This window comes from Sus scrofa, chromosome 13 (assembly GCF_054392235.1).
Source record: "Sus scrofa isolate SSC_HxYL_T2T_F1_AM1 chromosome 13, Sscrofa_HxYL_maternal_Yorkshire_Landrace_v2.0, whole genome shotgun sequence".
NCBI classification, from domain to species: domain Eukaryota; kingdom Metazoa; phylum Chordata; class Mammalia; order Artiodactyla; family Suidae; genus Sus; species Sus scrofa.
The window spans coordinates 25,788,447-25,804,479 of NC_139395.1; the positions used below are offsets into that span (position 1 = coordinate 25,788,447).

Consider the following 16,033-nt stretch of genomic DNA (forward strand, 5'->3'; position numbering starts at 1 on the left):
AGCCCTGGACTTAACATGAGTCAGATGTAAAACTCTGTTGTATGAAGTCACTGAGATTTTAGGATTCACCTTGGTGCAGCCAAGAGCACTGTTTCATTATAGGTCTCCTAACAATTCCAAACAGTTTTCTTAGCTATTATATCACTCAATTGCAACAAGTCAATGGAAGCTTAAGGAGTGTGAAGAATTACCTAGCAGAAGCATCCAAGCATCCAAACAGTGGTGCACTGTTGCATGGCCAGAATCACATTCCTTTCAGTTCACAGGCTTAGTATCTCCACTGTAATTTCAGGGTGTTGGGTCAGATGGTCTCTAAGATTCCTTCTAATTCTAAAACTCTGTCTTGGAATTCCCATCATGGTTCAGCAGAAACAAATCTGACTAGCATCCATGAGGACGAAGGTTCGATCCCTGGCCTCGCTCAGTGGGTTAAGGATCTGGCGTTGCCATGAGCTGTGGTGTTAAGTGGCAGACACGATCTGGATCTGGCCTTGCTGTGGCTGTGGTGAAGGCCAGAGGCTCTGATTAGAGCCCTAGCCTGGGAAGCTCCGTATGCTGCGGGTGCGGCCCTAAAAGAAAAAAAAAACCTTGTATTTTTCTATGTTAAAAATATATATTGTGATGTGTTCAGACACTGATCTTTTGATACTGTGATTTCTTCAAAGGTAAGGACTATTTCTTAGTTATGCTTATATGCCTAGAATTCAATCTCTTAGATGCTTTAATGTTAAATTTAATTAGAATTTTCTGCTGGGGGAAAAAAACTCAAAGAATTTACGAATGTTCTGATTTATGCCAATGATTTCTTGATCTAATTTGAAGCACAGTATCAAATGATTGAAATTCTCATGAATATTTTCATTATGCATTACTGAGTATGATAGGCTATTTTATATTCATTTACATAGACTTAATCTTTGAGGAATGATTTTATAATAATACTGAAAGACTTTTTTGATTAAAGGTAGTGCCAGCAGTAATTGGTATTCTGATGGCTTCATTTATAGTTCTATTTAGCTGAATAATATAGGAGCATAATTCCCACTTAGAGTTGAGAAAATTGGAGTACAGAATATTCAGAATTTTCTCATTCAAATGGATCTTAACTGGAGGTTCATAAAAGTAGTATTGGGTGAACTATGAACAATTTAAAAAGTTTGAAAAGGCCCAAGGGAAATGATACAATCATACAAGGCAGCCTAGGTCACTTTCATGAAAAATGCCTTATGTTTTTGAAAAATAAAGACATTTTTTATGCCTTCTTGTTTTTGAAAAATACATTTTTTCTATATATCTATGTGGTGTGGGAACACTGGTCATTTCATCCTGTTCATCAAAAGTATCAGATTATATGTTTTTGGTTACTAAGAAGAGCGAACAAATTCTATTACTTAAAAAGCGCAATTTAGCAGGTAAAGTGTTTGAAAGTACAGGGTTGAAGGGAGGTAGGGGGTGGATAACAAGAGGTTCCTGGCAGAAAAAATGGAAATCACAATTTGACACTGTACAGGTAGAATGAAATCTAATGCTAGGAAGCCAGCCCCCCCCCCCCCCCCCACTTTTAAAACTTCTTTTTATTGGCAGCTGCAGGGGTGGGGGGCGGTGTTTATTTCCCTCCCATGTTCTGCCATCACTTTCCAGCTGATGTGGTTATACCATGCTCCATCCTATCGCCTGGCGAGTTCAGAACATCTAAGATGCTGGGTGATATGGGTACTTTGCCTCAGCTGGCATAGAAACCTGGGCCTATTGGAAATGAAATAATGATAATTCCAGCAAGCGTTTTAAGATGCTTATTTTATCAGGGATTGCAGAAAGGAAGAGACTGTATTCCAAATGATCTACTTCCTTTCGCATGAACTGTTTGCTTCAAATATTATGTTTAGATCACTGCTTCATTAAAATTATCTTTCCACAAAAATAATAAAGAGTAACAAAGGTATTTCTTATCTCTCACTTTTTAGAAAGGAAAAAGGCCTTAAGCTGTACAGAAAATTTTTTCAGGAAATCCCAAATAGGAGGCAGAATTTGAATGTGACCCTAAAGAGAAGTCATGGATTATGGGAATGAGCTTAAGCAAAGCTAGGAAAGTGTAAACTACCCTGTAAAATGATTCTTTAAAAACCTACGAACATTCATTTACATCTGCTTTTTTTTCAGTAATTCTTTGGGCCATTTCTCACTATTAAATTGACATAAAGATGCGGTACATGTATTCAATGGAATTTTACTCGGCCATAAAAAAGAATGAAATAATGCCATGTGCAGCAAGATGGATAGTGAAGTAAGAGAAAGACAAATATCCTATGAGAGCGTTTATATGTAGCATCTTAAAAAATGATACAAATGAACTTATTCGCAAAACCGAAAGACACTCACAGACCTCGAAAACAGATGTATGGTTACCAAAGGGGAAAGGTGGGGGGGGGCATAAATTAGGAGTTTGGGATTAACATAGACACACTACTATATATAAAACAGATAACCAACAAAGACCTTCTTTACAGCACAGGGAATTCAATATTCTGTTATAATATATAATGGAAAAGAATCTGAAAAGGACTGGATATATGTATATGTACAACTGATTCACTTTGCTTACACCTGAAAGTAACACAACACTGTAAGTCAACTATACTCCAATAAGATTTAAAAACCAGAAAAAAGAAAAAGAAAAAGAAAAAGAGGATGTATTAGCTGTACAGAAGTTCTCTTTCTTAGTGTTTTTCTTTTTTTTTCTTTTTAGGGCCACACCCGCGGCACATGGAGGTTCCCAGGCTAGGGTTGAATCAGAGCTGTAGCCGCCAGCCTATGCCACAACCACAGCAATGCAGGATAGAGCAGTGTCTGCAGCCTACACCACCACTCACGGCAATGCCGGATCCTTAACCCACTGAGCGAGGCTGGTGCCAGGGATGGAACCCTCATCCTCATTGGAAACTAGTAGGATTCATTTCTGCTGAGCCAGGATGGGAACTCCTTTAGTGCTTTTCTTTTGATTTCTCCCATTATGGTGGAAACTGTAGGAAATCTTGAACTGAGATGCTGGTCAGACTGGACACCCTACAGGGACTTTCAATTTTTTATTTTATTTTATTTTCTCCTGCTGTACAGCATGGGGATCAAGCTATTCTTACATGTATACATTTTCCCCTCACCCTTTGTTCTGTTGTAATATGAGTATCTAGACATAGTTCTCAATGCTACTCAGCAGGATCTCCTTGTAAATCTATTCTAAGTTGTGTCTGATAAGCCCAAGCTCCCGATCCCTCCCACTCCCTCCCCCTCCCATCAGGCAGCCACAAGTCTATTCTCCAAGTCCATGATTTTCTTTTCTGAGGAGATGTTCATTTGTGCTGGATATTAGATTCCAGTTATAAGTGATATTATATGGTATTTGTCTTTGTCTTTCTGGCTCATTTCACTCAGTATTAGAGTCTCTAGTTCCATCCATGTTGCTGCAAATGGCATTATGTCATTCTTTTTTTATGGCTGAGTAGTATTCCATTGTGTATATATACCACCTCTTCCGAATCCAATCATCTGTGGATGGACATTTGGGTTGTTTCCATGTCCTGGCTATTGTGAATAGTGCTGCAATGAACATGCGGGTGCATGTGTCTCTTTTAAGTAGAGTTTTGTCCGGATAGATGCCCAAGAGTGGGATTGCAGGGTCATATGGAAGTTCTATGTATAGATTTCTAAGGTATCTCCAAACTGTTCTCCATAGTGGCTGTACCAGTTTACATTCCCACCAACAGTGCGGGAAGGTTCCCTTTTCTCCACAACCCCCCTAGCACTCGTTATTTGTGGACTTATTAATGATGGCCATTCTGACTGGTGTGAGGTGGTATCTCGTGGTAGTTTTGATTTGCATTTCTCTTATAATCAGTGATGTTGAGCGACTTTCAATTTTTTAGCAATTCATGTGTGATGGGGAAAATTTAAAACGATAAGCATTTGTGGTTTCCCTTTCTTTGCTTTCTCAGGTGAGCTCCTTAGAAAGGGAAACCTGTCTATTTTGCCGAGTTGGATCATAAAGGGGGATGCAGATGGGCAAGGTGGAGCCAGCGGCCACCATCTCCAATGGAAATAAGCAGGTGGAGAAGGGCTGGGAGGAGGAGCGGGGTGGGCGGGGCTCCTGACTGGAGAGGGCGGGGCCTGCAGCCTCTGAGAAGAAGCGGAGGACCTGAGGTTTCTGAGTGAGGGTGAGAGGCCTCTGGGGACGAAGATTCCCAGTGCACTGTGTATGCAGTAGTCTCCCTCTTGTCCTCAAGGCATTTTGGGGCAGATTCATATTTCCTTTCTAGTTTACGTGCAGTGAGATTTTTGTTACTTTGAGAAGTGGCACCAGGCTGAGGAGGGAGCAAAGAGATCCCTTTTGCTTTGGGTGGTTAAATACCTCAGAAATAAAAGCAAAGTTCCCTTTTGTGATTGGCTTTACCGACAGTAGAGCAAACTATTTGAGCAAGTTGGTATTTTTCTTCCTCTAAAGCTATTTGTAGCAACATTGTAATGTGTGTGGACCGCTCAATGGAATCCAAGGCCACATTTTATTATCGGCCACAACTGCGGAAACAGGAATTCGGAAGAGAGTGAAATAAGCCTCCAGAAGCCCTTTCAGAACAATCCCATTGGGACTGTATAAATCAACAGCATGCTCCTGGTTCCTGGAGAGACATGGGACAGGAAGCAGAACCACACCTGGCTTCTGTGTTGCCTCCCTTGTTGGGGTGACCAGGAAACACACCTGGGCATGGCTTCCTGATTTGGGCAGGAGGGACAGAAGGACAGCTAGCACTGTTGGATGTCCCCTTCCTGCCCTCTAAGGCCAGGGCAGGAGCACCGTGGGGGTGTGGTTGGTGCATACAAGGGTTTTTGTTGAGATGGCCTTCGACCTCAGCTGGTCATTTCTGTGTCCAAGTAAAAAGAACTGCATGTTGGAACAAAAGTGCTGACTCAGCCCAAAGACCCACTGAGCCCCAGCCTTCAGTGCTCACCAGAGGTCATTTCTCAGACTAGAAATGAAGACAGACATTATACAGTGACACCTCACTATATCTAAACTGAAAACTTCTGTATGTCAAAAATACTACTGCATCATGTTCACAGCTTATTTGCAAATGGCTCAAAATAAAAATTATATTCATAGGGATAGAAAGAGCGAGGGAAAAGAATTAAGCAGACCTGATGCTAACATTTGAGGACTTTGGGTAAAGAGTACCCGGAAATTCTTTGAACTAATCTTGCAACCTTGCTGTCAGTATGGAATTATTTCAAAAGAATAAAACATTTAAGAAGGTCAAATATTACCACAAACAAAAAGGAGAGACATATACTAAAATGGGAAAAATATTTCTAACATTTATGATAGACAATGAATTAAATCCTTAACATATAAACCATGAGAAACAGGCACAAAGTACAACAGAAAAGTTCTTTGAACAGGTAAGTTAGAAAAGAAGACATTTAAGTGGCCAATCATTTGTGTGTGTGTGTGTGTGTGTGTGTGTGTGTGTGTAGTCAAACTTATTATCAGTAAGAAAAATGTAAGGTTTTGAAAAAGCTTTGATAAAAACTGTGATAAAACTTTGTCTAGGAGTTCTCTTGTGGCATAGTGGGTTAAGGATCTGGCATTGTCACTGCAGCAGCCCAGGTTACTGCTTCAGTGTAGTTTGATCTCTAGCCGGGGAACTTCCACATGCTGCGGGTGTGGCTGAAAAAACAAACAAACGCACAAAACTTTGCCTAATGTATTGTCTTTCTCAAAAATAAACTACCCCAAATCTCCACAATTGGAAGGTATTTAATTAAATGGAAACTGCACTGCTGATTGGTCCAGTAATCTAGTTACAATTTGGCAATAAAAAAGGTTTTGAAAGATGTTCAGTTCCTTTGCCCCAGGGACTTAACTTTTCTCTTCTCTCTTCCTTTCCCTTCCCTTCCCTTTTCTTGCTTAGTAGAATTTATCCCAAGGAAATAATGAGAGAGGTGCCAAATTATGTACACTGGAGTTCATTATATCATTATTTATAATAACGTTATATTAAAAGCCTAATATGCAGGGACTATATCACTGTTTGATGGGTCACTAAGGAACTGTGAACAGAATCTTATTTTAGAAGAGTGTTTGTTGATGGAAAATGTTAACACCACACACGCTGTTAGCACTGGTTATCTTTTTATATTTATTTATTTATTTGTTTATTTTGCTTTTTAGGGCCACATGTACAGCATAGGGAAGTGCCCAGGCTAGGGGTCCAATCAGAGCTACAGCTGCCAGCCTAAGCCACAGCCACAGCAATGCAGGATCCGAGCCACATCTGTGACCTAACCACAGCTCATGGCAACGCCAGATCCTTAACCCACTGAGCGAGGCCAGGGACTGAACCCACAACCTCATGGCTCCTAGTCAGATTCGTTTCCGCTGCGCCACGGTGGGAACTCCAGCACTGGTTATCTTTGAGTGGTATTATTGTCTGGCTGTGAACCACCTCGGACCTCCTGAGGCGGTATCCTACACAGGTCATAGGAAAAGAGCACAAATGTGGCTCTGCCTCTGAAGTGGTCATCAGGAGGGGTGAAAAGCCTTAGGGACACCTGGAAGGCCACCTCTGAAAATGACACGGGCTTTACAATAAAATATCAAACTGCTCCAACTTAGATGTTTTGCTTGACTCTGAAAAACCTGGACAGTAGGATAGCCTCAAAACACAAAAAACCCTTTCTCCAGGGTGCCTTTTCCTTCATACGCAACCAGCAAGGTCCCCATGCCCTATTGTTATGACCATGTGATTGATAAAATGTCCAAATCGGAAGAACAACCTCATGTTAAAAGTGGAGGGAGATTAAGAGATGAACCAGCTCCGCTTTCCTCCTTTAACTGATAAGGAAGTCAAGCTCTAGAGACATTAGGTGACTTGCTTGGTTATTATTCTTAATATGTAATAAATTGCTTCTATGAACTCGCAGTGGGCAACTGGACAGTATATATGAACAAACAAGTTATGAATGAAAAAATACAAGTGGCCCATAAACATGTAAAAGCACCTCAACCTCGGAAGCAGTGAGAAATGTAAACTTTCAAACACACTTAACCATGCGGGACAAGTGGCTTCTATAGTATCTATTTCAGATTCTTCTATATTGTACAGAGTGGGGTGTGCACCCCCATCGACTGCCTTTTTTGGTCACGCCCATGCCATGTGGAAGTTCTTGGGCCAGGGATTGAACCTGCACCACCGCAGCAACCCGAGTCACAGCAGGGACAACACCAGATCCCTACCTCTCTGAGCCACCAGGGAACTCCCTCTACTGCCTTTTCTGTTTCCCATAACCTCCCTTCCACCTATACAAAATGTTGGGGTGGGTGAAGAACCCTCTGCTTCATGCCCTTCTACCAACGACAATACATTTTGCTTTTTTTCCTCTTCAAAAACACAAAAACAACCCTCCCAAACAAGCAAGCCAACAATCTGAAGGTCACCCAGTGAGAACACTGGGACACTGAAAGCTTCTGTCCCATCCTGCAGACACTCCTCCCCTGGCCTCTGGGACACTCTATATCTATATGATGCCTCAATAGAGAAAAAGGAGCAGACAGAGGTCACAGCAGGGAAGTCTGATGAACATGCAGGTCCCAAAGAAGAGGTGTAGGTCGCACAGCTGCGTGAGGACTGTGTTATTCACATGGCAGTATTCCTAACAGTGGGACCCTATGTCGCATCCTAACTCTCTAGAGCCAGGTCAGGGAAAAGGCGACAGAGCCCTGTTTCTGCCTCTTCAGGCCACATCTAGAGGAGTCTGAGCTCTCAGTTCCCTTTTCTTCAGGGCTAAACGCCTCTAACTTCGGTATTTCATAATTTTAAGTATTCATGTTACAACAAACTCCCCTATGCTGTGAATCATGATTTGATGTGAAATGGAGCTCATTACAATGACCCAAATGTTAGCTGAGGAGCTCCCGCTGTGGCGAAGCAGTTTAAGGATCCAGTGTGACCGTAGCTACAGCATAGCTCAAAGCTGCAGCTTGGATTCAATCCCTGGCCTGGGAACTTCCACATGCTGCAGGTGTGGCAAAAAAAAAAAAAAAAAAAAAAAAAAAAAAATCCCTCTCGATGACCTAAGAAGCCATGCTTAATATCAGACCAATTAAATATTGCATTAAGGCACTTTCTTCCTTTCCTCTAAGATTTGGTATTTTCAATGAATGATTTCAAATCATCCCAATTTCAAATTGGGGGGGGGAAGAGCAATGTGAGCATTTCAGCAAGATTGGTCTCCACTGCAGCTGATACTACACAGCCCCAGAAAATAAACAAATTCTCCATTTGAGTTGTATATAAATTTCATAAGTGCTATGGCTGAAGGCTTTTTTATCTGAAAATGCTGGTCTGCTGAGTTTTAGTAAAACAGATTCTTAGTCCTGTTCATGTAAAGATTTTTTTTTTTCATAAAGGTTAACTGATTTCCTGTATTGCATAACAGTAAGGGTACCCATTATGTGCTTTAAAGAGGAAACTATGCATATTTGCCCTTTAAATTATGCTCTTAAAGCAAGCACTTAGTTCTGATGACTTACAGCTTTATTATGGGCTCCTCTTGGGTTTCTTAAAATAAACATGCAGCTTGAAGACAGAGGGAGAAGGACACTGTTTTATTTCATCCACAAACAAGGGAGACGAAAGGAATGATTTTTCTCAGTTGAGCCATTAACATACACTGAGCATATGTGTGTGTGGAGTAGATTTCTTTGGAAAATAGAACTGCTGTTATTTTCTACGCTATGAAGCAAACTCTAGGAAGCAAAAACTCCCTCCTCCACAGGGAGGCAGCTGGTTCCAGTCCAGTCTGTAGGGAAAGCACTCAGCAGTCTGCATCTACAGATTGACTGAAAGCTGCTCCAGTCCGGGACCATCCTGGTGGGAGCCCAGGCTCCCAGCTTGGTCCTGGAGATGATCTGCCTCCGCCTGGGGCTTCTGCTCAATAATAAGATGGTCTGCACTATCTTCGATTCTAGACTACGGGTCAGCAGACTACAGTCCTCAGGCCAGATCTGGCTTGCTGCCTATTTTGTAAATAAAGTTTTATGGAGACATGGCCAAGCCTATTTAAACACAGTCTGTGGCTTTTTCATGCTACCATGGCCGAATTTGCAGTGGAAGAAATGGGAGTGGGTGTGTTTTGATGCTTGTTACTGAGAAATAAGATGAGAAGATGTGATTCTGAGCCCCATCCCCGACTTACGGGGGTGCATTATTCTGGTTTGCCCAGGTGCTCTATCTTTTTGCTGCACCAGGAACTCAGATGTAGATGGGTAGAGAGGCAGGGCAATGCAATGATGCTGGGAGATGTGATGTTATAGTCATTATGTAAGGCTTGTAAACTTGCAGAGGGCTGAGGTCTATAGGTACCTGCCCTGTTGCTATGGTAACCAAAGGACAGTCCTAGGCTTGGTGTGGGGCTGGATGGTGTGCAGCCCATTGTTGAGTCCAGTCAGCCCATGAATCTTTGAGATTTTTATATATTAATTGTTTACAATTAGAAATGGGGACATTTCATTCAACATCTGGATTGCAGCTTCTCTGAAAATTTGAAATCTCTGGACACACTGGGCTCCTTTTCTGCTTGTTGGTGATTGCCTGGGGCAAGAATCCAGACAGAATCTGGTTCACCTGTATGGTTTGTTTTTCCTTACATCTAGCTGTTTCAGGCTTTGGGTTGGTGTTATCTGCCTGGCCCCTGGGCATCTGAGTTTTCAACTCCTGCTCTGTGCATTGCAGAGGAATCCAATCTATTGTAACCTTTTGTTCCTTGGGGGTTATTCTCCTGTCTTGGGGAGCAGGGGGGGGTTTCCTCTCCTCTGTCTTGCTAAGATTTTCTAGCTCACTTTATCTTATGTGCTCTAATCATATTCCATTCTGACTCCACTGTTGAGCGCTCCATCTAGGAAGATGCCTGGACTCAGTTGTCACTGAGTACGTAGAACCATTTCTTATATTGATCTCAATGGAATGTGAAGGATAAATGTATCAGGTGTGCAATAGCCTAGACCTGAGGATCTAGGATTTCACAGTGATTTATCATTTCCTCCTATCACATTTCTGGTGATGTTGCATCTCATCGTTTCTGAAAATGCTGGAAGCACATTTGTGGGATGTATTCACAGGATATATTTACATCTCATAATACTCGTTGGCTTGGAAATAATGGTTGCTGGGACTCTTTTAGGAAGCCTGTATTTCTCTTTGGGTAGAACAAAAATGGAGGCACACAAAGGAAAGAAAAGAAAACAGATACCTGTCATACTGTTGGGAGTCATGGGTTAGTAATCATTCTGGACCCCTTTTTTCACTGACATCTCCTACAGAGAAAAAAGACAAGAAAAATACCATAGGTTATAACCTGCACAAGGTTTTGTTCCAAAAAATATCACATGCATTCATTAGCTCAAGGTGACCTGTTACTTTCAACTCAGAGCTGGGGAAGGTGAAGCATAGCTGGGCTGTGCGACACACATTAAGTTTATAATACTTTGAATTTTCACCTCAGGATTCCTTCTAGAAACATGTCTTTTTAAAATTCTTTATTCAAGATCACATGTATATTTTTCCATCTCAAGTTTTTAAGAAGGCACCAACCTACTGATTTGAAGGTTTTTTCCCAAGATTGGCTAAGGGGCACTAGCATCTTTGATAACAGATCCTTGCTTCTCAATGTGTGGTCTGTGAACCAGCAGTTCCAGCATTGCTGGGAGCTTGCTAGACCTGCAGAATAGCACAGGGAGCTCTACTCAATATTCTGTGATAACCTATACGGGAAAAGAATCAGAAAAAGAATGGAGATACATATATGTATCTGAATCACTCTGTTGTACAGCAGAAACTAACACAACACTGTAAATTAACTCTGCTGCAATGAAATTAAAAAAAAATGAAAAAAAAAAGAAATAGAAAATTTGGGTCCTCTGTCAAAACAACTCCATCTAATCTGCATTTGGATGAGACCCACAGGTGATTCATGTGCATTTTATTTTATTTATTTATTTATTTTTTTGGTCTTTTTGCCATTTCTTGGGCCGTTTCTGCAGCATATGGAGGTTCCCGGGCTAGGGGTCGAATCGGAGCTGTAGCTGCCAGCCTACGCCAGAGCCATAGCAACGCAGGATCCGAGCCGAGTCTGCAACCTACACCACAGCTCACGGCAATGCCGGAACCTTGACCCACTGAGCAAGGGCAGGGATCGAACCCGCAACCTCATGGTTCCTAGTCGGATTCGTTAACCACTGCGCCACGACGGGAACTCCTCATGTGCATTTTAAAGTCTTAGACAGGCTGCTTCTCCAGGGAAGGGAATCCATATTCTCATCATATTTGTGACTTTTCCTTGGTCAGTGCTCCTCTTCCTCACCACATCAGTGAGATCTGAGAGCAGCAGACAGTCCTGACTTCATTAAGGAATTAGAAGGGAGAGAAAAAAGCAGGAAAATGTCTGAAAGTATAGAGCACTCCCCTCTGTCACCAAAAAGCTGGTTTCAGGTTCATTTTTTTATTTTTAGTTTTTCAACTTAATTTTTTTTTATTGGAGTTAGTTGATTTACAATGTTATATTAGTTTCAGGGGTACAACATACTGATTCAGCTATACATATACATATATCCATTCCTTTTCACATTCTTTTCCCTTAATGGTTATTACAGAAGATTAAGGAGACCTCTCTGTGATATATAGTAGGTCTTTGTTGGTTATCTGTTTTATATATAGTAGTGTGTATTTGTTAATTCCAAACTCCTAATTTAACCGCCCCCCGCCCCCATCCACTTTGGTAACCATAAGTTTATTTTCAATGTCTGAGTGTTTCTGTTACATAAGTAAGTTAATTTGTGTCATATTTTAGATTCCACATGTAAGTGACATCACATGGTATTTGCCTTTCTTTGTCTGACTTACTTCACCTCGTATGATCATCTCTAGGTCCAGCCATGTTGCTGAAAATGGCATTATTTCATTCTTTTTCATGGCTGAGTGGTTTCCAGTTTATTTATATTTATTTATTTATTATTATCATTAGTCTTTTAGGGCCACACCTATGGCATATGGAAGTTCCCAGGCTAGGGGTGAAATTGGAGCTGTCGCCATCGGCCTATGCCACAGCCGCAGCAACACTGGATCCTTAACCCACTGATCAAGGCCAGGGATTGAACCCGTGTCCTCACGGATACTAGTAGTTGGGTTTGTTACTGCTGAGCCACAGCAGGAACTCCTGTTTCAAGTTTCAAGTAAATCAACCGCCCAGTGATATTCGTAAATGAAAAGAAATACTTAAAAAAATACATGCTGAGTAAGTGAATAAAATGAAATAAATCAAAGTCGATAGAGTGTGATTTGAGCTCCTGGAATTGGTATCTGGTAGAAGATGGAATGAAAAACACATTCTTGCTCCTGGTGAAGATTTCAAGTCGCCACCCCCAAGCCCTGTGCTCTAGTCTCTTCAACTGTCCAGCTGGGCTGTGAGCGAGAGCATTGGGTTCCGAGACCCCTTAAAGTGAGGGCTCAGATCACACTATGGTGCTGACTGCCCAGACCTCTTGTTCTCAGAAACTGAGACACCATCAACTCCCCTCCTGACCTGTGGACATGGCCATGTGCTCACACAGCACTGCTCCCGAACGTTCCTGAGAGGATGAGGAACATGGCTCAAGCCGGGTCCACCACAGCAGCCCACCTTGGCTGACATGCGTCAAGACCTGAGGTGGCCCATACTATGCTTTTTGGGAATGTGTGGAGAGAGGGGGACAGAGACATGAAGGGGAGGAAGAGAGAGGGAGGGGGAGGTCACTTAGTCCCTCTCTGGCGGCAGAATGTATAGGAGCTAAAACCTGCTGAGGCCTGTCTGAGGCCAGGTCTCTCAGCCCCATAGTGAAAGCCTGTCTACAGTAGGTGCGAGAGAGGATGAACCTGACGTTCGCTGTGAACTTGAGGTAAGAAGAGAAGGCTGCGTCCTTCCACCCCCTCAACCCTTCCTGAGCAAGATGGTGCCCAAGTCTTCCCAGGGCATCCATGAAGCTGGCTCCAGTCAGGCTTCTCCCCCTTGCCACCAGAGGAATTCCGACTGATAACACTGATACTAAAATACAGCACGCATACAAGCGTGTCAGAAGAATTCTGTGTCCTTTTTATCACCTTAAAGGTGAAATCCCGGTTATGTTCTTGATATACCAACATGTTAAAAATATTTTTGTTTTCAGGGAGTTCCCACTGTGGCGCAGCGGAAACAAACCTGAGTAGCATCCGTGAGGATGCGGGCTCGATCCCTGGCCTCTCTCAGTAGGTTAAAGATCTGGCATTGCTGTGGCTGTGGTGTAGGCCAGCAGCGACAGCTCTGATTCGACTCCTAGCCTGGGAACTTCCATATGCTGTGAGTGTGGCCCTAAAAAGAAAAAAAAAAAAAATCTGTGTTTTCAAATTTTCAATTGAATAGGCAGAGGAACTACAGAAAGGTACTGAGAAGCAGAAAGTATCCAGAAACAGGAAAAATGTCTTAGGAAGGCTTAAAAAATATTGTTAACACCACAACATTTAGTACTGATGCTGCTATTAATACTGTTTTCCTTTTATAGCAGCACTATAGTACTTTAGCATTACCATACTATACTGAACTGTTACTATTACTCTGTCAGTAATAGGATATTCCTATTCCTATATTGCTTTAGTATTTCTATGCTATGCGATACTGTTACCATTGCTATAGCATTAATAGTATATTTCTATAGCACTTGAGTATTACTACACGATGCTATACTATGCTATACTGTTATTGCTACAGCATTACTAGTAGCTTCCTGTCTCTATTCCTTCAGTACTCTAGTATTTCCTATTATTTAGTGCTATTTTCCTTCAACAGGCTCTTGAGTTTTAAACTATAGTTAAATGCTCTGAGCAGGAAAGCTTCCCAGCACTGATTTGGGGTCACTTATGACACAGAGAAGGAAGCACAGAAGGTCCCCTCCAGACCCACCACAGGGGTCACACCGTCAAAGGAGGAAATGAAGGCTTAACAGCTCAAAAAGAAAGAAAGCTGAGTTTTTCACTTGCAGGGAAAGGAAACAGTGCAGGGCTTCCCCCATGAATGGGTCTGTGGTGATATGAGCAGCCCGCGGTGCCCGAGGAGGACTGACCACAGCACTGCCCTGCTGTCCTTGTTCCCTCTGCCCAGAGGCCGAGTCGCAGCCTGCCCATCACAGTTACAGCAATCCCACTGCTTCCGGGCAGAGAAGTGCCTCCAGTGAGGCCTGGCAAGGGTCTGCATCCCAGGCCCTCAGAGCTGAGGGGCCTTTAACAGAGTCAACATTTCAGCACCAATGGAGGGGACAGTGACCTTCAGTGTCATCTCCTAGTAAAGTGCTGCTGAACTCAGGCAGAACATTCCTTTCATGTGAGTCATTCCTTTATCTGGCTGGCCAGTCCAGAGGACTTGATTGAGGGCACTGCCCAAGGCTTTGTCCAAAGACAATGCTAGGGCCTGTCTGCATGGGGCTTCTAGTCTAACAGAGGGAGAGAATCAAGTCCATGCACATGTGTATATAAATACTGGTTGAGCCCACAGCACACAGAAGTTCCCCGGCCAGGGATTGAACCCATGCCATAGTAGCAAACCCAGTCACAGCAGTGGCAATGCCAGGTCCTTAACCTGCTGAGCCACCAGGGAACTCAAAATGTTTGTATATGTATGTGTGTGTGGGTGTGTATACTCACACACATGTATATTTATGGGTGTGTGTGTGTATATATATATATATATATATTTATTTATTTATTGTCACACCCATGGCCTATGGAAGTTCCCCACCAGGGACTGAATGCCAGCCACAGCTGTGGCAACTTGTAGCAGCACCCAATCCTTTAACTCACTGCATGGGTCAGGGATCAGACCTGTGACTCCACAGCAACCTGAGCTACTGCGGTCATATTCTTAATCCTCTGCACCACGTTAGGAACTCCCAAAATGAATTTATATTTTAAAAATACAAACGACGGAAAGTTATTGTGCACTGAAACTGAAAAGGAGATGGGGTTATTATGGACCCTTAAGAAATAGGTCCAGGAGCTCTGGAAGACACCAGTCCATGCATCCCCTGGGGGTTGTGTGGGTGGAAGAACAGCCTGTAGAACTGCAGCCAGACTAGCTGCACTGGGCTATGATATTTAAGATACAGCCTCACGCAGAGTGTCTGGGATGACGGAAATGTTGAAAGTGACCTGGAAAGGTGACACGCGATATTGGAAGGTGTTGCTACTGTTAAAATCAGCTCATCTCCTGGCCAGCCCCAGTCATCCCTAAGGTGTGGGAAATTGGAGCTGTTATCTGGCCTCCACTTGGGGGCGCCACAAGTTGGTTTCAAAGAAAGCTCAGAAGCGCACCTCTCTGGATCTCATCATTCCCAGGGTAAAATGGAGGTGGAACAGCTCTTCTCTCCCCTGCCATTCTCCTCTTCCCAGACTGAATTTTGCTTTTATTAATTTTTTTCCCAAGTTCATTTAAATTTGTTATGGGGAGCACGGAAGGTTGAAAACACAGGTGAATTATACCCAGTTCTATGGCAGCCCAAATGCAGCCCCAGTTGTCCTTCCCTGAGTTCTTTGCCTTTGAACAGTAAATCCAGGATCCAATGAGGTGAATATATACTGGTTGAATCTCTGATAATAGTAATAACTTAGGAACTCATATAGAAGAGAACAGAGGCAAAGGGTATTCCAATCATACAACTCTTTAATCCATCTTTTCCACTTGCTAAACCTAATGGTCTTTGGGAGTGTGGCATCAAAAAAAATAGTCAGAGAAAAAAAAATTAAAAGCCATCACAGACAAGGGATCAGGCTGGTTACAGTGGGACAAAAGATCATGAGACAGTTAATAAAGATGTGGAAAAATAGGAGTATCTCTGCCCGGTGTTATGGCCCAGGTGTTAGTCCCAGAGGCTCACCTCTTAGAGTGGAAGGAAGGCAGGGTCAGAATTCTTCTGCTGGGTGTGGTG

At 42.7% G+C, this 16,033-nt stretch overlaps 1 protein-coding gene across 30 annotated transcripts in view; it reads right to left on the minus strand.

Annotated features, from left to right (window-relative positions):
• THRB (thyroid hormone receptor beta) overlaps window positions 1–16,033 on the minus strand; it is a 461,170-nt gene that overhangs the window by 123,174 nt on the left and 321,963 nt on the right. For 19 of the 30 annotated variants that reach the window (XM_084987237.1, XM_084987234.1, XM_021071425.2 and 16 more), the window contains one exon: window positions 10,300–10,363. The exons of the other annotated variants lie outside the window; for them this stretch is intronic. In XM_084987237.1, the coding sequence (XP_084843363.1) occupies window positions 10,300–10,321 (22 nt within the window). In that variant the 5' untranslated portion in view covers window positions 10,322–10,363. The remainder of the gene's footprint in view (window positions 1–10,299; window positions 10,364–16,033) is intronic. 30 annotated transcript variants of the gene reach the window in all.